At 48.7% G+C, this 23629-nt stretch overlaps 1 protein-coding gene across 1 annotated transcript in view; it reads left to right on the forward strand.

Annotated features, from left to right (window-relative positions):
- The window catches only part of SLC7A8 (solute carrier family 7 member 8), a 28255-nt gene extending 11360 nt beyond the window's left edge, over nucleotides 1-16895 (forward strand). The window contains exons 4-11 of the mRNA XM_060255366.1: nucleotides 7987-8112; nucleotides 8337-8490; nucleotides 10356-10479; nucleotides 10592-10695; nucleotides 12400-12496; nucleotides 15080-15229; nucleotides 16024-16201; nucleotides 16300-16895. Of these exons, the coding sequence (XP_060111349.1) occupies nucleotides 7987-8112; nucleotides 8337-8490; nucleotides 10356-10479; nucleotides 10592-10695; nucleotides 12400-12496; nucleotides 15080-15229; nucleotides 16024-16201; nucleotides 16300-16448 (1082 nt within the window). The 3' untranslated portion in view covers nucleotides 16449-16895. The remainder of the gene's footprint in view (nucleotides 1-7986; nucleotides 8113-8336; nucleotides 8491-10355; nucleotides 10480-10591; nucleotides 10696-12399; nucleotides 12497-15079; nucleotides 15230-16023; nucleotides 16202-16299) is intronic.
- The last annotated feature ends 6734 nt before the right edge of the window (nucleotides 16896-23629 follow it).

The following is a 23629-nucleotide window of genomic DNA, read 5'->3' on the forward strand; positions in this document are numbered from 1 at the left end:
AGAGAGAGCGTGTATGTGTGTTTGTGCATATAGGGGGAAAAGAGACAGAGGAAGAGAGAAACCTATACCCTAAATCCCGACAATGAGGAACTGCTTATGGCTGGGCCTTCTGCCCTGAATTCTCCAGAGCTAGAAAACAAGAATGACGAGCCAGCAGCCACTATAGATCAGCAACCGGAAGGGAAAAACTAGGGAGAAAAATCAAAGCATTCTGTGTGAGCTTTACGGGACGGTTCAATTTATTTGCTTAACTGTAAATCACAGTGAAACAATAGTCACAAGCATGTATAAAATGCAGGAAGGAGTCGCTATATAAATAGACCTTACGTCAGCTAACCAACATGCTGGAATAAGGAAACGTCTAAATACACCCATAGAATATTTACTATAAGAAACGTCAATTAAACAGTCATCTCTACAAGACAGAGGTGGCCAAACTCGCTTAACGGAAGAGCCACAGGGAATAAACATCAGATGTTTGAGAGCCGCAAGACAGGAACGTTTGATGTTGGAAGGAAGGAAGGAAGGAAGGAAGGAAGGAAGGAAGGAAGGAAGGAAGGAAGGAAGGAAGGAAGGAAGGAAGGAAGGAAGGAAAATAGATGGGGAGGAGATGTGGAAAGAAAACAACGTTAAATGCATTCTCCAAAGCTGCCAGCTGGCTTGGCTTGGAGAAATGATTTAAAGAGACAAATGCCTTCTCCAAGCCAGTCGACAGGGCCGTGGGGGTTTCGAGAGCCACACAATATGTGTGAAAGAGCCACATGTGACTCCCGAGCCACAGTTTGGCCACCCCCCGCTACAAGACACAACAGTAGGCAGCATGTTTTTACCTCTATTTTTCTCCAACTGCTATAGCAAAAAGCGCTTCACATCCTAGTCCACACGTGGCTTTTTAAAAACCCTTCTTTTGATTGAAGAGTATTGAGAGGTTGGAAGTTAAGGATGCCAACTGTGGGCTGGGAAATTCCTGGAGATCTGGAGGTCGAGCCTCCAGAGTGCAGGATTCGGAGAGGGAAGGAAGGAAGGAACCAAATGTAATACCAGAGAGTCTGAGGCAGCCACTTTCTCCAAATTTTATAATTTTTATTTATTTTAGCTACAAAAAGAAGCATAAACATAGATGCATAAAAAGGGGGGGGGGAGAGCATATACAGGATGGGAAAAGCAGAAAAAGAAAAAAATACAATTATATCAGTTATAATTCTACCTCCAGATAAAATACCCAATTTGTTCTACCTGCAAGTATAGAGTTCTCCATGTATTTTACCATCTTTATCTTTCATTATAAAACATTTTTACTGAACTCTTACTTGCAATAAGAGTCTAAACGATTCTTCTTCAGCACAAATAAGTATTAAAAAAGTCAGAGCAATCTCAACATGGAACTGGCTGGTTTAGCTTAACCGTGTTGAAAACACGGACTAGTTTGTTAGTTTAACAATATCCTCATTAACATAAACACATAAAATCCATATCTTTATCCTTAAGAAGATAAAAAAAAAATACAACATAGTATTTTGTCTACAAGGCAGCCGCTTTCTCCAGGGGAATTCATCTCTGTCGTCTGGAGATGGGTTGTAACTCCAGGAGATCGCCAGGACCCACCTGAAGGGTGGCAACCCGAATAAAAGGGGATGATAGGAAAATAGACTGAAGAGCCTAGAAATGAAGGAAAGCTTATGGGTGGAGGGCATCACAAATGGGTTATTCGTAGACTACCGGCTAAAATGGGGCAGTGTCACCAGAGTTCTGTGAAGCAAGCCTTATCTAGCATGTTGTTTTCTGCTTCTTATCTGTGCTGAGGTAAGCAGCCTAGAAGTGGCCAGAAAGTTGTTTTCCGTACCAGCTCGGGCTTGGTTGCTGTGAGACGGCCTGGATAAATTTGTGGATGACTGGAAGAAGGAAGCAGCAACGCCATGGTGTTGGCGTTACTGGTAGGGTTGCTGGCCCCGAACTGGGATATTCCTGGAGATTTCCGGGCAGAGCCTAAGGAGGGCAGGTTTCGAGAAGGGGAGGGACCTTAGCTGGGTATAATGCCATGAAGCCGACTCTCCAAAGCATAAGATTGCCAATCCCAGTTGTGGGGCAGGGGATCCCCTGGTTTGGAGGAAGAGGAGGAGGAGATGATGATGATATTGGATTTATATCCCGCCCTCCACTCTGAATCTGAGTGGCTCACAATCTCCTTTATCTTCCTCCCCCACAACAGACACCCTGTGAGGTAGATGAAGACATTGGATTTATATCTCGCCCTCCACTCCGAAGAGTCTCAGAGAGGCACACAATCTCCTTTACCTTCCTCCCCCACAACAGACACCCTGTGAGGTAGATGAAGATATTGGATTTATATCCCGCCCTCCACTCCGAAGAGTCTCAGAGTCACAATCTCCTTTATCTTCCTCCCCCACAACAGGCACCCTGTGAGGTGGGTGGGGCTGAGAGGGCTTTCACAGCAGCTGCCCTTTCAAGGACAACTCCTGAGAGAGCTATGGCTGACTCAAGGCCATTCCAGCAGGTGCAAGTGGAGGAATGGGGAATCAAACCCGGTTCTCCCAGATAAGAGCCTGCGCACTTAACCACTACATGAAACTGACACTCCCCCTACTTCAGGATTAGCAGAAATCGAGGGGGAGAATGTCTGCTGGTCACTGCATTATACCTTATGGAGACCAGTCCGCATAGGATATAATGGAGAATCGATCTGAGGGTAACTGGGGCCCTGGGGGGTGGGCTGCTTTTTAAGGTAGAGGCACCAAAGTTTCAGTATAGCATCCAGTGCCTCTCCCCAAAATACCCTCCAAGTTTCAAAAAGGTTGGACCAGGGGGTCCAATTCTATGAGCCCCCAAAGTAGGTGCCCCTATCCTTCATTATTTCCAACGGAGTACAGGCATTTTAAAGGAGCACAGTCCCTTTAAATGCGATGGGAAGAACTCCCTTCAGAGTCCATTCGTGCTTGTCGCAACCTTGCTCCTGGCTCCACCCTGCAAAGTTTCCAGATATTTCCTGAGTCAGACGCAGCCATTTTCTCCAGGAGAACTGATCTCTGTCATCTGGATATGATTTGTAATTACTGGTCATTGACCTTTCTGAACCAAGCACTGGATCTCGAAATACGGTAGCAGGGCAGCTGGCTTGGATGGATCCTGGGAACAGAGCGTGCTCAAGGTTTTGCAAGAGCCCCGAGCCAGCCACACCCTCTTGCCTCAGCATCATCTGCTAGATCTGTGCCTGAAAGGATCCCAGGGAATCTGAGCTTTACTGGCCCTCCTCCAGTCCTGCTGAGTGTCAGGGATACTGAGAAACAAGGGGACTGGGAACTTCCAGGAGTTCAGCTGGGTTGGAGAAGAAATGCAAGAGTAGATATTGTGAAGTCAACTCTCTGTTCCCTTTCCCCAGAGCCTTCCTTTCCGATCCCAAATCAAAACTGCTTCTTCTCTCTCACCCAGAAGCCCACCTCAAAACGACCCATGAAGGCCACTCAGCTTCCCCTCCTCACCCCAGAGCTATTCCTGTACTCTTTCTAGGATCTCAGGTGTAACTTTAGCTAGCCCTAACTATTCTTGGGATCTCAGAGCCAAGTCTAGACCTTGATCTCAGAGGCAGACCTATACTCTATCAGAGAAGCTGCACAAATAGGCAAACTCAGTTCCAAGGGCAACCTGATATCAGAGATGACTTCTGTACGTTCGGCTTCACTCCATAATTGCACTCCGTATCCCTTTTCTTACACGTCATTGATCTCACAACCTCAGTGCCCCTTGGAATATTACACGAATGTTCTTCATGGAATATGTGAAACATGTACCCTGAAGAGCACGCATTTATGTGTTATATTCCAGAATAGAAAAAGCACATTAGCTGTTTTAGCATGCGTTGTATGCGTAGTTACCTGTTTCGTCTTTACAATCAGGATAAAGTATGATAACATATGAACCTATGAAGCTGCCTTATACTGAATCAGACCCTCGGTCCATCAAAGTCAGTATTGTCTACTCAGTCTGGCAGCGGCTCTCCAAGGTCTCCAGCTGAGGTTTTTCACACCTATTTGCCTGGACCCTTTTTTGGAGATGCCAGGGATTGAACCTGGGACCTTCTGCTTCCCAAGCAGATGCTCTACCACTGAGCCACTGTCCCTCCCCTGACTAGCAGTGGCTCTCCAGAGTCTCAGGCTGAGGTTTTTCATGCCTACATGCCTGGACCCTTTTTAGTTGGAGATGCCAGGGATTGAACCTGGGACCTTCTGCTTACCAAGCAGATGCTCTACCACTGAGCCACCGTCCCTCCCAGGTAAGATAAAAAGGTGCCTGCGTTGGCTTTGAAATTGTGAACGCAGAGCACGCTTCACGCCACCGTTCATAAATACCTACAATGCCCTATTGATCCTGTCTGTAGTGGAAAACTTCATGTGTGAAACAGTTTGAAGAAGACCCTCCCATTCGTTCCCACCCACCCTCCAGCTAGGGTTGCCGGTTCCCAGTTGGGGGCAGGTGGTCCCCTGGTTTGGAGGCCCTCCCCCACTTCAGGGTTATCAGAAAAGTGGGGAGGGGGAGAGGAAACATCCACTGGGCGCTCAATTATAACCCTATGGAGACCAGTTCTCATAGGGCAGGGGTGGCCAACAGTAGCTCTCCAGTTTTTTGTTGCCTACAACTCCCATCAGCCCCAGCCATTGGCCATGCTGGCTGGGGGAGTTGTAGGCAAAAAAACATCTGGAAAGCCACCATTGGCCACCCCTGCCATAGGGTATAATGGAGAATTGATCTGTGGGTTTCTGGGGCTCTGGAGGGACTATTTTTTTAGGGAGGGGCACCAAATTTGCTGCATAGCATCCAATGCCGCTCCTTAAAAAAAACTCCCAAGTTTCAAAAATATTGGACACGGGGGTCCAATTCTATGAGCCCCCCAAAAAGGTGCCTCTATCTTCCATTATTTCCAGTGGAGGGAAGGCATTTAAAAGGACCACTGTCTCTTTGAATGCGATGGCCAGGACTCCCTTAGAACTTCAGTCCTGCTTGTCCCGACCTTGCTCCTGGCTCCATCCCCAAAGTCCGCAGATATTTCCTGAATCGGACCCGGCAACCGTACCTCCAGCTAGATTTTCTGTTAATCTCCACATTTCCTGTTTTGAGCTTGTCCGACTTGAACTTGTTTGCGCAAAAGAGAAGCTGAGTCAGCAGAGAAGTTCCCATTTCCTCTTGCTCCGTCATGTTTTGGGGATCTCAACTCTCCCCCTCCCCCCTGGGGAAAAAAAAAGAGTAAACAAGAACAGGAGGCTTGACAGAAGAGGAAAGAGATACGCTGGTATCTCTCAACTATCTAGATAAGAACAGGAAAGATATTCAACAGTGTAGCAATGATTACTTTGTATTTCCACACAGATCTGTGTTCATACATGCTGTTCCATCAAGCATAAAGCCTGGAGGGCCATACTAGGCCGGTTAAAGGTAAAGGCAGTCCCCTGCGCAAGCACTGGGTCGTTACCCACCCGTGGGGTGACATCACATCACAACCTTTTCTTGGCAGACTTTTTACGGGGTGGTTTGCCATTGCCTTCCCTGATCATCTACACTTTCCCCCCAGCAAACTGGGGTACTCATTTGACCAACCTCGGAAGGTTGGAAGGCTGAGTCAACCTTGAGTCAGCTACCTGAACCCAGCTTCCGCCGGGATCGAACCCAGGTCGTGAGCAGAGCTTGGACTGCAGTACTGCAGCTTGAACACTCGGCGCTACAGGGCTCCTCACCTGGTCGGTGAGGGGCGTCTAATTGGTATTGGAAGGTATTGGATTTATATCCCGCCCTCCACTCCGAAGAGTCTCAGAGCGGCTCACAATCTCCTTTCCCTTCCTCCCCCACAACAGACACCCTGTGAGGTGGTAGGGCTGGGGAGGGCTCTCACAGCTGCTGCCCTTTCAAGGACAACCTCTGCCAAAGCTATGGCTGACCCAAGGCCATGCCAGCAGGTGCAAGTGGAGGAGTGGGGAATCAAACCTGGTTCTCCCAGATAAGAGTCCATGCACTTAACCACTACACCAAACTGGCTCTCCATGTGGCCTGCATTCCATACAAATAATTAACGAAGTTAATGTATATCTTGAATGGACGCTTGCTTGCCCGTTTTGATCGCCGCAGGCTATTGTATATTGAGTAATATCTCTCGTGTACTGTGTTCAGCCAGAATGGCAGGAAATGTTTCTATATTTAAAAATTAGTGGACTTGATGGTTTGGTGTCAAGGAGTTGACATTTTAAGTGAGTACAGTGTGTAGCTCTGAATCATGGGGTGGGGGGGGGGGCTTGGTCCTCCAGCATTTTTTAAGCTGGTTTTTTTTTTAAAGTTTTTTTTTGTGTGTGCTATCTAGATGAACATGAGAGCACTGTTGTGCACGATTACATATTTGGTGTTATTGCTCTGTTTGCCTGTACACATGCTGTGCAGATGTTAGGTTGCCGTCTCATTCGTTTTGTTTACAGATGAGTACAGGGGTTTTTTTGTAACAGTGTATAAAACCACGAGCGTGATTTTGTCATTCTGCATTTAGTCCCATGTCATTGTCTTTCTGTGCCTGGGTGCACAATTCTGCAGGTATTACTGGGAGACAGTGAAGGTGTGGAAATTTTGTATGGGCAGAGGTGTGGGGAAGGGGAAGGCATCTTCCTTGTCTCCTGTAATTCAGCTTTGCAATAGCTGGAGAGTAACCCTTCCTTTCATTTCTAGTGCTCTGTCTATCTCAGGTGAGCCCTGTTTGTGTGGTGTTAGGTTACCGGGCCCAGTGGCTGTTTGTGCAGACGGGATGTTTTGGCGCAGCCAGGCTGAGAGCCAAATAGGTCAGAGCCTTCCCCCCCCCTCCGCCCCGCCGCTTGTTTTTCATTCCCTCAGATCTACTGGACCAGTCATAAGATCCTTGTTTCTTTCCTTTCCATATACTGCAGTGCACAGAATTAACCCTGGGCCGTAGTCCTGAGGAGTGGGTTAGTTTCCCTGGGCCCACTCAAATATGAAGGAGGAAGAACAATGGAGGAATGAGACCCTGCAGTTATCTGCCTCTTAAATCTTAAAAACATAAGAGAAGCAATGTTGGATCAGGCCAATGGCCCATCTAGTCCAACACTCTGTGTCACATAAGAACATTAGAGAAGCCATGTTGGATCAGGCCAATGGCCCATCTAGTCCAACACTCTGTATCACATAAGAACATAAGAGAAGCCCTGTTGGATCAGGCCAATGGCCCCTCCAGTCCAACACTCTGTGTCACACAGTGGCCAATATATGTGCGTGTACGCGCACACACACACACACACACATATATATATAGCCACTGATGGACCTCTGCTCCATACTTTTATCCAATCCCCTCTTAAAGCTTGCTATGCTTGTAGCCGCCGCCACCTCCTGTGGCAGTGAATTCCACATGTTAATCACCCTTTGGGTGAAGGACTTCCTTTTATCCGTTTTAACCTGACTGCTCAGCAATTTCAACGAATGCCCACGAGTTCTTGTATTGTGAGAAAGGGAGAAAAGTACTTCTCTACTATCTCCATCCCATGCATGATCTTGCAAACCTCTATCATGTCACCCCGCAGTCGACGTTTCTCCAAGCTAAAGAGCTCCAAGCATTTTAAATCTTGTAGTACCTTGTCCTGAAACAGCTGAGCAGAATGTAACTGTATCTGAGTATTACTGGGAGACAAACATGCTGCATTGTCAGGGACAGTGTCACGGCGAGAAATCCGCAAGAAAGGCTAAACTGCAATCACAGTCTGCGCCAGACAGCGAAAGGCAGTTGCCTTGACCCCCAAAAGCAAGCCTTGTTCTGGATTCGAGGAGGCGCCTACGCAATATCTGACTTCCCCCAAACACCCTGCTCCCTGGCAGATATTGTGTCCTGCAGGGGTGTTAAGTGGCCTTGAATGGGAGATTTGGGCCTGGCACAGGGGAATATCTGTGGTCTTTCCGCCCAATGGCTTTTTCCCCTCTTCTCCACAGTACTGCTGACTTGGGTGAACTGCGCCAGCGTGCGGTGGGCCACGCGTGTCCAGGATATCTTCACAGCAGGGAAACTGCTGGCGCTGGGACTTATCATCATTATGGGAATTGTGCAGATCTGCAAAGGTGAGGAGGGGGCAGCCCCCGCCCCCCATGCTGTACCCTGCCCCCTTTAAGGAAACAAGCAACCCAGAGATATGGACAACATTCCTTAGTAAGCGGATTTTGAGAGTGGATTGGTTGCTATAGTTTCCAGCCCCAACGTAGACTAGAGGGTAGCAGAAATCAAGTGATCCAAGGGAATTTGATCAATAACAGCCTCTCCCCCCCCCCCCCAATTCTCTCCGCAGGTGAATATTTCTGGCTGGAACCACGGCATGCCTTTGAGTTCTTCCAGACGCCAGATGTGGGCTTGGTGGCGCTGTCTTTCTTACAGGGCTCCTTTGCCTATGGGGGCTGGAATTTCCTTAACTATGTCACCGAGGAACTGGTTGACCCTTACAAGTGAGTCAGGGGCCCTTTAATGGTGGCAGAACATAAGAACAAAAGAGAAGCCATGTTGGATCAGGCCAATGGCCCATCCAGTCCAACACTCTGCGTCACATAAGAACATAAGAGAGGCCATGTTGGATCAGGCCAATGGCCATCCAGTCCAACACTCTGTGTCACATAAGAACATAAGAGAAGCCATGTTGGATCAGGCCACTGGCCCATTCAGTCCAACACTCTGTGTCACATAAGAACAAAAGAGAAGCCATGTTGGGATCAGGCCAATGGCCCATCCAGTCCAACACTCTGTGTCACATAAGAGAAGTCATGTTGGATCAGGCCAATGGCCCACCCAGTCCAACACTCTGTGTCACATAAGAACATAAGAGAAGCCATGTTGGATCAGGCCAGTGGCCCATCTAGTCCAACACTCTGTGTCACATAAGAACATAAGAGAAGCCATGTTGGATCAGGCCAGTGGCCCATCCAGTCCAACACTCTGTGTCACAGAAGAACATAAGAGAAGCCATGTTGGATCTGGCCAGTGGCCCATGCAGTCCAATACTCTGTGTCACATAAGAACATAAGAGAGGCCATGTTGGATCAGGCCAATGGCCATCCAGTCCAACACTCTGTGTCACATAAGAACATAAGAGAAGCCATGTTAGATCAGGCCAGTGGCCCATTCAGTCCAACACTCTGTGTCACATAAGAACATAAGAGAAGCCATGTTGGATCAGGCCACTGGCCCATTCAGTCCAACACTCTGTGTCACATAAGAACAAAAGAGAAGCCATGTTGGGATCAGGCCAATGGCCCATCCAGTCCAACACTCTGTGTCACAGAAGAACATAAGAGAAGCCATGTTGGATCAGGCCAATGGCCCATCCAGTCCAACACTCTGTGTCACATAAGAGAAGTCATGTTGGATCAGGCCAATGGCCCACCCAGTCCAACACTCTGTGTCACATAAGAACATACGAGAAGCCATGTTGGATCAGGCCAGTGGCCCATCCAGTCCAACACTCTGTGTCACATAAGAACATAAGAGAAGCCATGTTGGATCAGGCCAGTGGCCCATCCAGTCCAACACTCTGTGTCACAGAAGAACATAAGAGAAGCCATGTTGGATCTGGCCAGTGGCCCATGCAGTCCAATACTCTGTGTCACATAAGAACATAAGAGAAGCCCTGTTGGATCAGGCCAATGGCCCATCTAGTCCAACACTCTGTGTCACATAAGAACATAAGAGAAGCCATGTTGGATTTGGCCAATGGCCCATCCAGTCCAACACTCTGTGTCACACAGTGGCCAATATATGTGTGTGTGTATACACACACACACATATATATACATATATACTGTGGCTAATAGCCACTGATGGACCTCTGCTCCATATTTTTATCCAATCCCCTCTTAAAGCTGGCTATGCTTGTAGCCGCCACCACCTCCTGTGGCAGTGAATTCCACATGTTAATCACCCTTTGGGTGAAGAATTACTTCCTTTTATCCGTTCTAACCCGACTGCTCAGCAATTTCATTGAATGCCGATGAGTTCTTGTATTGTGAGAAAGGGAGAAAAGGACTTCTTTCTCTACTTTCTCCATCCCATGCATAATCTTGCAAACCTCTATCATATCACCCTGCAGTCGACGTTTCTCCAAGCTAAAGAGCCCCAAGCGTTTTAATCTTTCTTCGTAGGGAAAGTGTTCCGACCCTTTAATCGTTCTAGTTGCCCTTTTCTGGACTTTCCCCAATGCTATAATATCCTTTTTGAGGTGCGGTGACCAGAATTGTACACAGTATTCCAAAAAGGGCAGGAAGGGAACAGACCCAGATCGATACTTAATTCTCCCACCTCATCTTTCTCTCCCTCACAGGAACCTGCCTCGGGCCATCTTCATCTCCATTCCCCTGGTCACCTTTGTGTATGTCTTCGCCAATGTGGCCTATGTCACTGCCATGTCACCCCAGGAATTGCTGGCCTCCAATGCTGTTGCAGTGGTGAGGCCCCATTTATCCCCAAATTCCCAAATCCTCCCCAGCCCTGCTCCCGGGTTCCAGTTGGAAATGCAGCTAACCACGTGCTGTCTCTTCTGGTTTCCTTCCCCCGCAGACCTTTGGGGAGAAGCTGCTGGGAGTCATGGCTTGGATCATGCCTATCTCTGTCGCTCTTTCCACCTTCGGGGGAGTTAATGGATCACTCTTCACTTCTTCTAGGTAAGTAAACATGATCTCCAGCACAGAGACTGAACTTATCATTCTTGTTGACAAGTTCTGCCTTCTGAAATCCATACCTATCAAGTTCCAAGAAGGCAGTTCGTCTCGCTCAGGAAAGGGCATTAGCCCCCGGCCATTATGTCTTTGTATAGTTGCCATCCTGTCCCTTCTTTGCTGTAGTTTGGTGTCGTGGACTCTTATCTGGGAGAACCGGGTTTGATTCCCCACTCCTCCACTTGGCACCTGCTGGAATGGCCTTGGGTAAGCCATAGCTCTGGCAGAGGCTGTCCTTGAAAGGGCAGCTGCTGTGAGAGCCTTCTCAGCCCCACCCACCTCACAGGGTGTCTGTTGTGGGGGGAGAAGATATAGGAGATTGTAAGCCGCTCTGAGTCTCTGTCCTTGAAAGGGCAGCTGCTGTGAGAGCCCTCTCAGCTCCACCCACCTCACAGGGTGTCTGTTGTGGGGGGGAAGATATAGGAGATTGTAAGCCGCTCTGAGCCTCTGTCCTTGAAAGGGCAGCTGCTGTGAGAGCCCTCTCAGCCCCACCCACCTCACAGGGTGTCTGTTGTGGGGGGAGAAGATATAGGAGGTTGTAAGCCGCTCTGAGTCTCTGTCCTTGAAAGGGCAGCTGCTGTGAGAGCCCTCTCAGCTCCACCCACCTCACAGGGTGTCTGTTGTGGGGGGGAAGATATAGGAGATTGTAAGCCGCTCTGAGCCTCTGTCCTTGAAAGGGCAGCTGCTGTGAGAGCCCTCTCAGCCCCATCCACCTCATAGGGTGTCTGTTGTGGGGGGAGAAGATATAGGAGGTTGTAAGCTGCTGTGAATCTCCTTCCTTGAAAGGGCAGCTGCTGTGAGAGCCCTCTCAGCCCCACCCATCTCACAGGGTGTCTGTTGTGGGGGGGGAAAGATATAGGAGATTGTAAGCCACTCTGAGTCTTTGATTCAGGGAGAAGGGCGGGGTATAAATCTGCAATTCTTCTTTGCCACACACCCCTAAAATAGTCTTGGGCACGGCCTTTTTTTGTAGAAAAAGCCCAGCAGGAACTCATTTTCATATTAGGCCCCACCCCCTGACATCTCCATTGTTTAGCATGGGGCTTTTTTGTAGAAAAGGCCCATCAGAAGCTCATTTGCATAACAGGCCACACCCTGATGCCAAGCCAGCTGGAATCGCATTCCTGCTCAAAAAAAGCCCTGGCCTCGAGAAAGCACTGGGGATCTCTGTCCCACTGAGTCTTTTTCTTGGCACACCATCCAGCCCTGCTGACCACGCAAAGCTAGTCTAAACCAGGGGTGGCCAAACTTGCTTATCGTAAGAGCCACACAGAATAAATGTCAGAAGTTTGAGAGCCGCAAGAGACGAACATCAGTTGTTTGAGAGCTGGAAGGCAGGCAGGCAAAGATACAGATGGGAGGGAGGGAGAGGTGGAAAGAAAGCAACTTTAACTTGAAGCGCATTCTCCACGCTGCCAGCCGGCTTCCCTTGGAGGAGTGATTTGAAGAGAGAAATGCCTTCTCCAAGCTGGCTGATGGGGCTTCGAGAGCCACAAAATATGTGTGAAAGAGCCACGTGTGTCTCCCAAGTCGCAGTGGGGCCACCCCTGGTCTAAACGCTTGTCCTACTGCTAGACACTTTGAGGAAATACTCATGTACCTACCAGCTTGTATTTCTGATCTTCTTCTCTTTGCTGTTTCCTTCGCCAGGCTCTTTTTTGCTGGAGCCCGGGAGGGCCATCTTCCTAGCGTACTGGCCATGATCCATGTGCGGCGCTGCACTCCCATACCTGCCCTGCTCTTTACTGTGAGTCCTCAGTAGGGTTGCCAAGTCCTATTCAAGAGATATCTGGGGACTTTGGGGGTGGAGCCAGGAGACTTTGGGGTGGAGCCAGGAGACTTTGTGGGTGGAGCCAGGAACAAGGGTGTGACAAGCATAATTGAACTCCAAGGGAGTTCTGGCCATCACATTTAAAGGGACAGCACACCTTTTTAAATGTCTTCCTTCCATAGGAAATAATGGTTAGGGGCACCTTCTTTTGGGGCTCATAGAATTGGACCCCCCTGGTCCAATCGTTTTGAAACTTGGGGGGGTACTTTGGGGAGAGGCACTAGATACTATACTGAAAATTTGGTGCCTCTACCTCAAAAAACAGCTCTCCCAGAGCCCCCGAAACCTCCAGATCAATTCCCCATTATACCCTATGAGAATCGATCTCCACATTGGGAATCATGAAGTGCTCAGCAGACGTTCCCCCCCCCCTTTCTGGCGACTCTGAAGCGACGGATTGGCCTCTCTACTCACGAGTTGCTGCCAAGTTCTTCAAAGTAACACAGACACACCATCCCAAGAGGAAGACTTTCAATCGGAGACTGAAGCCTCCAAAGGCACATGGTCCTCTGGGGGCGGAGCTTCCACCCCCCCTGCTGGCCAGCTGACTGGGGGCGGGAAGCAGCCTGGGAAAGCGGAAGAACTCCCGCTGGGACCTGGGGATTGGCAAGCCTAGTCCTCAGCCAGAGGGGTTAAGGAGACAGGGACTGTTGGGTACACATGGAATGAGGAGAGGATATCTGTCAATGCAGAGTCTGTGACGTGGCTATGGGTAGCGTTCAGGTTTCTTTTTTGCAACAAAAGCTAATATACTAATGTAGAAATAATATTTAAATTCATGCCTCAGGTTATAACGTAGGACTCATCGACTGCCAATTCTTAGGACATGGTAAAGTAAGCAGGAGTCTTGGCCCCGCCATCTAGGCTAAAAGAAATGATTTCAGCACAGGCTTTCATGGACTAGAGCTTGTCATTTTGGATTTCTGATAAGGGCAGTTTCAGAGGAACTCTCGGGATTAATGAGTGGACGGGGTTGCCACCTCCAGGTTGGGAAATACCTGGAAATTGAGGGGTGGAGCCTCGATATGGTGGGTTGGGGAGTGAAGAGACCTCAGTGAGGCATAATGCCTTGGGATCCATCCGCCAAAGCAGCCATTTTCTCCAGAGGAACTGATCTTTGTAGTCCAGAAATCAGTCAAAATTCTGGGAGATCTCCAGATTCCACCTGGAGGTTGGCAACCCTATTAGGATGGGCAGGGGTGGCATTCTAGCAGGGGCTCTTTTGCATATTAGGCCACACACCCCTGATGTAGCCAATCCTCCAAGAGCTTGGAATTCTAGCAGGGGCTCCTTGGCATATTAGGCCACTCACCTCTGATGTAGCCAATCCTCCAAGATCTTGGAATTCTAGCAGGGGCTCCTTGGCATATTAGGCCACACACCCCTGATGTAGCCAATCCTCCAAGAGCTTGGAATTCTAGCAGGGGCTCCTTGGCGTATTAGGCCACTCACCTCTGATGTAGCCAATCCTCCAAGAGCTTGGAATTCTAGCAGGGGCTCCTTTGCATATTAGGCCACACCCTCCAGATGTAGCCAATCCTCCAAGAGCTTGGGATTCTAGCAGGGGCTCCTTGGCATATTAGGCCACACACCCCTGATGTAGCCAATCCTCCAAGAGCTTGGAATTCTAGCAGGGACTCCTTTGCATATTAGGCCACACACCCCTGATGTAGCCAATCCTCCAAGAGCTTGGAATTCTAGCAGGGACTCCTTTGCATATTAGGCCACTCACCTCTGATGTAGCCAATCCTCCAAGAGCTTGGAATTCTAGCAGGGGCTCCTTTGCATATTAGGCCACACACCCCTGATGTAGCCAATCCTCCAAGAGCTTGGAATTCTAGCAGGGACTCCTTTGCATATTAGGCCACACACCCCTGATGTAGCCAATCCTCCAAGAGCTTGGAATTCTAGCAGGGACTCCTTTGCATAATAGGCCACACACCCCTGATGTAGCCAATCCTCCAAGAGCTTGGAATTCTAGCAGGGACTCCTTTGCGTATTAGGCCACACACCCCTGATGTAGCCAATCCTCCAAGAGCTTGGAATTCTAGCAGGGGCTCCTTGGCGTATTAGGCCACTCACCTCTGATGTAGCCAATACTCCAAGAGCTTGGAATTCTAGCAGGGGCTCCTTTGCACATTAGGCCACACACCCCTGATGGAGCCAATCCTCCAAGAGCTTGGAATTCTAGCAGGGACTCCTTTGCATATTAGGCCACACCCTCCAGATGTAGCCAATCCTCCAAGAGCTTGGGATTCTAGCAGGGACTCCTTGGCATATTAGGCCACTCACCTCTGATGTAGCCAATCCTCCAAGAGCTTACAAGGCTTTTTTTGGTAAGCTCCTGGAATGCTGGCTACATTAGGGATGTGTGATCTAATATGCAAAGGAGCTCCTGTTAGAATTCCAGCCCTGAGGATGGGTGACATCTGTTTGGCCGAGTATGATTCCTGCATTTTCAAAGCATTATTTCGTTTTTGCTCTGATTATCTCTGGCAGTGCCTTTCAACCTTGCTGATGCTGGTGACAAGTGACATATACACCCTGATCAATTATGTGGGGTTCATCAACTACCTCTTCTATGGAGTAACTGTGGCTGGGCAAGTTGTGCTACGCTTTCGGGAACCTCATCGGCCCCGCCCCATCAAGGTGAGAGATCCCATTTACCCTCACCCAGATTTCACAGCAGGTCCTTTTTGTACTGCACCGTGTCACAGCTCGTCCCTTAGAATCGCATTTCCTGATCAGTGACTTGATTTCAGTCAAGTTTTCAACTGTCCCATCGATGTTCTCTGAAACAGCATAATTGGTCGCTGTAACCATTAAAACACACCTGTTTGCAACTATAAGGAACTTTTTATACTACCCAGGAACACAATCACAAACTTTTATTCTACAGCATTTTGGCACTGAATTATTTCTACCTGCGTTGGGGAACAACTGTGAAATATTAGGAAGTGGCTGAACTGTTTAAACTTTTGTTTTTTTCTGCAGTTTTTTTTTTTAAGTCACCAGTTTTTACCAAGCATGACTCTGGTTCCTTGCATTATGAACATATATGAACATATGAGGCTGCCTTATACTGAATCAGACCCTTGGTCCATCAAAGTCAGTATTGTCTACTCAAACTGGCAGCAGCTCTCCAGGGTCTCAAGCGGAGGTTTTTCACACCTATTTGCCTGGACCCTTTTAGTTGGAGATGCCAGGGATTGAACCTGGGACCTTCTGCTTACCAAGCAGATGCTCTACCACTGAGCCACCGTCCCTCCCCTACCACCATTCCCCACTCACTCCAAGTATCTAGGTTATAGTCAGCATTTCTAGCAGATATTTAACTCCTTCCTTGCTAGGCAAGGAAACCTTCCTTCTGCCAACATCCCCCCCTTCTGCATCTCCATTTCTGGTGTTCCTGTCAAAATCCAACCCTTCTTTCTCCTCCCCAGGTGAGCCTGTTCTTCCCCATCATTTACCTGCTATTCTGGGCCTTCCTGCTGGTGTTCAGCCTGTGGTCAGAACCTGTGGTATGTGGCATCGGCCTGGCTATCATGCTGACGGGAGTGCCGGTCTACTTCCTGGGAGTGCACTGGGAGCACAAACCACCTGCCATCAACACTTTCGTTGGTGAGTCACGGGCAGACGGAGGGAAGCCCTGCCGGATTGACGCAGCAGGTTCTCTTCTCCCGCTAAAGCTCACCTGCTTAACTCTTGTCTTCCTACAGATGCAATGACCCGGGCAGGGCAGAAGCTTTGCGTAGTCGTATACCCCCAAATGGATGGGGGGGAACCTGAAAGCGATCTCAGCAAAGAGACCAAAGAACAGCTGCAGCCAATGTGTGCGGCTGAAGACCTCAACGGCCCTCAGAACTGAGCCCTCAGGCTGGGGAGGACGTCGAAGCTGCCAGCTGTGGAGTGCAGAGTGCCCTTGCTGGGGCTGAAGTAAGCGGGAGCTCCCTACAACTCGTACTTCCGACCGGGAGTGGAATATCTGGGAGTGACCCACTGAGCTTTCTACGGTAAACCTTGCTGGGATTGGAGTACTGCCCCACACTTGCCACTCCTTGCAGCGCCCCCTTGCCAAGGCTGGACTTAGCGGGAGCTTTGCTCACAGCCACCAATGCCACCCCTGTGACCCCTGCCGGAAGGGGTCCCTTCGTTGTTGTTGCCTTATATTGTTGGGAATGTTCTCTTTGGGCTTGAACCTCATGGAGGGGGGGAAAGGATCCCCGCCCCCTCAGTTTTTTGAACTTGTATTTTTCACAATTGTCTCTCTTGTCTCTCTCTTTTTTTTTAATGTAATAAATTAAGCTTAACGTCGTCCCTGTTTCCTGAGGGGCTAACGAGTAGGACGCTGCAATGTCACCAGGTGTTCGGTTTTCTGCACTAGGGTTGCCAATCCCCAGGTGGGGGCAGGGCATCCCCCGGTTTGGAGGCCCTCCCCCTGTTTCAGGGTCGTCAGAAAGCGGGGGAAGGAGAGGGAAATGTCTGCTGGGAACTCTATTATTCTCTATGAAGATTTATTCCCATGGAAAATAACGGAGAATTGATCTGCGGGTATCTGGGGCTCTGGGGGGCTGTTTTTTGAGGTAGAAGCACCAAATTTTCAGTATAGCATCTGGTGCCTCTCCCCAAAATACCCCCCAAGTTTCAAAAGGATTGGACCAGGGGGGTCCAATTCTATGAGCCCCAAAAGAAGGTGCCCCTATCCTTCATTATTTCCTATGGAAGGAAGGCATTGAAAAGGTGTGCCGTCCCTTTCAGTGCGGTGGCCAGAACTCCCTTTGGAGTTCAATGATGCTTGTCACAGCCTTGATCTTGGCTCCACCCCTGAAGTCTCCTGGCTCCACCCCTGAAGTCTCCTGGCTCCACCCCCAAAGTCCCCAGATATTTCTTGAATTGGACTTGGCAATCCTATTCTGCACCCACCCGTTTCTTGCCAGAATTCTTTGGCAGGGAGTGCTTGAGAGTTCTCATCCAGTGAGGAAAAGCAGACTGGAATGAGTTAACTCCAGAATCTCCTGTGTCAGAAAGCAGGCTTGAAATATTCGGATACCCAGCTGGGAGAAGCTGCATCCCCCCCCCCCCCACCACGTCTTGGTATGAAAGCAGGATTTTTATGGATTTGTATGCGGTGCGGCTAAAAGTTGACGTCCCGCTTAAAAAGAGAGAGAGAGAACATTTTGAAGGTTTCTGAGACTCCAACTGATGGGTGAAAGGTCCCTCAGTCTTCCTTACTACATGGCAGGAAGGGATTGAAAGTCTACCTCAGAATAGCCACCTCAGTAGAAGGGACAACAAACTGGAAAGTGAGTGGATGCAGGAAGGCCTCCAGCTGCAAAGGCCTTTGAGCCGGCCAGTCAGGGAACAGTACAGGAGCCCTGAAACAGGCCGTCCCACCCACATCTGCCCTAGTACTAAGCTAGGGTTGCCAAGTCCAATTCAAGAAATATCTGGGGACTTTGGGGGTGGAGCCAGGAGACATTGGGGGTGGAGCCAAGATCAAGGCTGTGACAAGCATCATTGAACGCCAAAGGGAGTTCTGGCCATCACATTTAAAGGGACGGCACACCTTTTCAATTCCTTCCTTCCATAGGAAATAATGAAGGATAGGGGCACCTTCTTTTGGGGCTCATAGAATTGTACCCCCTGGTCCAATATTTTTGAAACTTGGGGGGTAGTTTGGGGAGAGGCACTAGATGCTATACTAAAAGTTTGGTGCCTCTACCCAAAAAAACAGCCCCCCCCAGATACCCACGGATCAATTCTCCATGATTTTCTATGGGAATAAATCTCCATAGGGAATAATAGAGTTCCCAGGAGACATTTCCCTCCCCTCCTCCCGCTTTCTGATGACCCTGAAGCGGGGGGAGGGTCTCCAAACTGGGGGATCCCCTGCCCCCACCTGGGGATTCGCAACCCTATACTAAGCAGATGCCCAGCTAGAGTTGCCATCCTCCAGGTATTGGCTAGAAATCTCCCGGTATTACAGCATCTCCAGACAACAGATTCATTCACCTGGAGAAAACAGCCAGTTTGGAAGGTGGGCTGTATGGCATCATGCCCTGTCTTTTGCAGGCTCCACTTCTGAAATCTCCTGGCATTTCCCAACCAAATTATCCAGGTATTTCCAAACCCAAAACTGGCAACCCTGGGCCCAGCATCAGGAGTGGGGGGAGGCTGGAATAGAACAGTAAAATCCCTCTAACTGGAACAATGAGTATTCAATCTCCCCTTCTTTATTCATGGGCACTCTCCCCCCACTGTGTTTCCATAGAGGAATATAGAGGCTGGTTATGCCAGAGAAACATGCTCCAAGCCCCAGAGTTTACCCAAAAGGACAAGAGAGAGCTCCCAAATCCTCTTCCCCAGGTCCACCCTTGCACTTGCAACTACTGGTCATGTACCAAAATAATAATTAAAAAAGATGTGAGAATCTGTCAAACTACAGACACTGCCAGACCCCACCCCATCTCTAGATCCTCAGCAAGAATATAGAGGTCAGCCCAGTGGAAGAACCTCTACTTCGCAATGTGTTCCAAATCTCTGTATTTTTTTTTTAAATGCCTCAGAGGAAGCAACCTAAACATGGTCCTCAGAAGTAAGCCCCATTTTATTCAGTGGGGCTTACACCCAGGGAAAAAAAGAGCCCCGTGGCGCAGAGTGGTAAAGCTGCAGTACTTCAGTCGGAGCCCTCTCCTCACGACCTGAGTTCGATCCCAGCAAAAGCTGGTTCAGGTAGCTGGCTCCAGGTTGACTCAGCTTTCCATCCTTCCGAGGTCGGTAAAATGAGTACCCAGCTTGCTGGAGGGAAAGTGTAGATGACCGGGGAAGGCAATGGCAAACCACCTCGTAAAAAGTCTGCCGTGAAAACGTTGTGAAAGCAACGTCACCCCAGAGTTGGAAACGAGTGGTGCTTGCACAGGGGACCTTTCCTTTTCCTATACTCTCTTGAGAGAAGAGCCCCCGTGGTGCAGAGTGTTAAAGCTGCAATACTGCAGTCCTAAGCTCTGCTCACAAACTGAGTTTGATCCCTGGTGGAAGCTGGGTTTTCAGGTAGCCGTCTCGAGGTTGACTCAGCCTTCCATCCTTCCGAGGTCGGTCGAATGAGTACCCACTTTGCTGGGGGGGGAAGTGTAGATGACTGGGGAAGGCAATGGCAAGCCACTCCGTCAAAAGTCTGCCGTGAAAACATTGTGAAAGCAACGTCACCCCAGAGTCGGAAACGGCTGGTGCTTGCACAGGGGACTACCTTTACCTTACACTCAGGAAAGTGTTTTTTGAACTGAAGCATCACTGAATGCTCTGCTATCCAAGGGAGACCTGCACAAGTAGATACAGTTTCAAGGAGATTGTAATTCCGGGAAGATGAGCTGAAGGGTCTGACGAACCGTTTTTCTCTCCCACACGGCACTTCTCTAGCTCATGGCACATAGATTACAGGCACAGCTGTCAGGAAATGTTCCCAGCAAAACAAAGCAGTAGACCAGTGCACCTTGAAGACCGACTACGTTTTATTCAGAATGTAAGCTTTCGTATGCTCCTAAGCAGACTTCATCAGACAAAATGGGGACGGCAAGCAGCGATTCTTAACAGAAGTGGGCAGTGTAGAATCATGGGAATGTTTTTAGCAGATTAAAAGAATCACAAATAGGGATCTGTGTGTTGTTAGTGTCAGGGCTGAAACAACACTGGAGGGTGATAAAAAGCAGACTGCTGTAGTAGGTGCGAAGTGCCGTAACTCTAGGTAACATTCTGGCTTTGTTAGTTTAACTAGAGGGCAAGGTTTCTCAAGAGATTATAACATCCATTATAGTTTGCCATTAGGGAAAAAAAGGAAGACATTAAAATACAGTGGTGGATGGGTTGTCATACCTCTGGCTACCCAGTCCTTCATCCAGCCCTGTTCTCTCCCCCCATCCCCACCCACAGTCAGGGGAGGGGAGGGAATCTATTCTCTTTTAAAGGGCTTTTCACCATTGCCCAAGAAGTATTGTCTTCAGATCAAAGCACCAGTAACAATCGTATCAGCAGCTCAGCGAGGGAGATGAGATAGCCCAAAGATCCTGATTGAAAAGAAAGGGATAGTGGCGCCATTCAAATCTCACGTTTGCAGTTAGGGGGCTTTCCTGTCAGTTTTTCCGCAGGCCACAAATCTACTCAAAATGGGTTCCTCTGAACCACAACCGCCTTCAATAGTGCCGTAAAAAACTGGCAACAGGCTGCAGCCTTCGTGGCCAGACTCCCACGGCTCACGTCAGTTTTTAGCTCAGCTGCTAGCCTGAGCCAAAATCTGTAGGCACAACCTGTTCTCAAAAACATTTGAGTGCTCAAACACTCCATATACAGATGGAATTTGGTTTCTTCCATCTTCATGAAGGAGGGGGAGGGGGAAAGAAAGAAGCAAGCTGGCTGAGCCCTCGCTAGTAGCCTGAAGTTTGTTTCCTTGAGGATTGTGAGGCACACCAAAGGGATCTGTTGAGGCTGGGTGAGTGGGCGTCAACGTGGCAGATGAGGTTCAGTGTGGCCAAGTGCAAAGTAATGCACATTGGGGCCAAGAATCCCAGCTACCAGTTGATGGGGTGTGACCTCTGACCAAGAGAGAGATCTTGGGGTCGTGGTAGAGAACGCACTGAAAATGTCAAGACAGTGTGTGACTGCAATAACAAAGGCCAACACCATGCTGGGAATCATGAGGAAGGGAACTGAAAACAAATCAGCCAGTATCATAACGCCCCAGTATAAATCAATGGTGCGGTCTCATTTGGAATACTGTGTGCAATTCTGGTCACCGCATCTCAAAAAGGATATTATAGCATTGGAAAAAGTGCAGAAAAGGGCAACTAGAATGATTAAAGGTTTGGAACACTTTCCCTATGAAGAAAGGTTAAAACGCTTGGGGCTCTTTAGCTTGGAGAAACGTTGACTGCTGGGTGACATGATAAGAACATAAGAGAAGCCATGTTGGATCAGACCAATGGCCCATCCTGTCCAACACTCTGTGTCACACAGTGGCCAATATGTGTGTATACACACACACAAACATATATATACTGTGGCTAATAGCCACTGATGGACCTCTGCTCCACATTTTTATCCAATCCCTTCTTCCAACTGGTTATGCTTGTAGCCACCACCACCTCCTGTGGCAGTGAATTCCACATGTTAATCACCCTTTGGGTGAAGAAGTACTTCCTTTTATCCGTTTTAACCTGATAAAGGTTTACAAGATTATGCATGGGATGGAGAAAGTAGAGAAAGAAGTACTTTTCTCCCTTTCTCACAATACAAGAACTCGTGGGCATTTAATGAAATTGCTGAGCAGTCAAGTTAAAACGGATAAAAGGAAGTACTTCTTCACCCAAAGGGTAATTAAGATGTCAAATTCACTGCCACAGGAGATGGTGGCGGCTACAAGCAGTGCCAGCTTTAAGAGGGGATTGGATAAAAATATGGAGCAGAGGTCCATCAGTGGCTATTAGCCACAGTGTGTGTATATATATATATATGTGTGTGTGTGTGTATTATACACACACACACACACACACATATTGGCCACTGTGTGACACAGAATGTTGGACTGGATGGGCCATTGACCTGATCCAACAGGGCTTCTCTTATGTTCTTATGTGACACAGAGTGTTGGACTGGAGGAGCCATTGGCCTGATCCAACAGGGCTTCTCTTATGTTCTTATGTGACACAGAGTGTTGGACTGGATGGGCCATTGACCTGATCCAACATGGCTTCTCTTATGTTCTTATGTGACACAGAGTGTTGGACTGGAGGAGCCATTGGCCTGATCCAACAGGGCTTCTCTTATGTTCTTATGTGACACAGAGTGTTGGACTGGATGGGCCATTGACCTGATCCAACATGGCTTCTCTTAGGTTCCTTTAAACACACAAGAACATCTTTAAAAGTCAGTGGATCCAGATGTACCTGGCAAAGCCATTTGCAGCAATGAAGACTAGATTCAGCTTCTTCTGTAAGAAAGGATAAGGAGTTGTCAAAGTGGGGAGGGGCTATGGTAGAGCATCTGCTTGGCATGCAGATGGTCCCAGCTTCAATTCTTGATATGTCTAGTTGAAAAGATCAGGTAGTAGGTGATGTGAAAGCACTTAAGCTCAGACTGTGGGAGAGCCGCTGCCAGTCGTAAGTAGACAATATGGATCTTTGATGGACCAAAGGACCGATCTGATATAAGTTCGTTTCTGACACCAGAATCTTGGGCAGGAAGACTGGGTTAGGCTGCCTGCACCATTCAGTACCAATGTCTCCAATAGGTACCTGGTGTTTTCTCACTCCAGGTTCACAGATGCATGCACAGATAGCCATGCAAGCCATGAAGGAAGCTGCACTGTCAGTAAGACCATCCAGCATCTCCTTATTTCCCCACAGTGCTGTAGGTCAGGGAAACGGACTAGTGAGCCATTTCAGATCTGAAGATCCTTGGCAAATTGCAGTTCCTTGTGGGAGGGATGGTGGCTCAGTGGTAGAGCATCTGCTTGGGAAGCAGAAGGTCCCAGGTTCAATCCCCGGCATCTCCAACTAAAAAGGGTCCAGGCAAGTAGGCGTGGAAAACCTCCGCTTGAGACCCTGGAGAGCCACTGCTGGTCAGGGGAGGGACGGTGGCTCAGTGGTAGAGCATCTGCTTGGGAAGCAGAAGGTCCCAGGTTCCATTCCCAGCATCTCCAACTGAAAACGGTTCAGGCAAATTGGTGTGAAAAACTTCAGCTTGAGACCCTGGAGAGCCGCTGCCAGTCTGAGTAGACAATGGACCGAGGGTCTGATTCAGTAGAAGGCAGCTTCATATGTTCATAAGTGGGGTCTCCAAAGATCTGAAGAAGACTCATTTCCATTTTTTCCCCCATGGAAATGACTCAGCCTAGCTTCTTGAGCCCTGCATGCAACTTCAGATGGCTCCAGAGCTCCGCCCCCACCGTTCAAGCCGATTGCATTCCGATTGGTGGCTGTACTGGCAGCTCACAAACATATTGCTCAGCTTAGACTGAAAGTCATCACGGTTTTTGTTTTAGAGAGGATGCCTGAATTT

This window comes from Heteronotia binoei, chromosome 15 (assembly GCF_032191835.1).
Source record: "Heteronotia binoei isolate CCM8104 ecotype False Entrance Well chromosome 15, APGP_CSIRO_Hbin_v1, whole genome shotgun sequence".
In the NCBI taxonomy this organism is placed as follows: domain Eukaryota; kingdom Metazoa; phylum Chordata; class Lepidosauria; order Squamata; family Gekkonidae; genus Heteronotia; species Heteronotia binoei.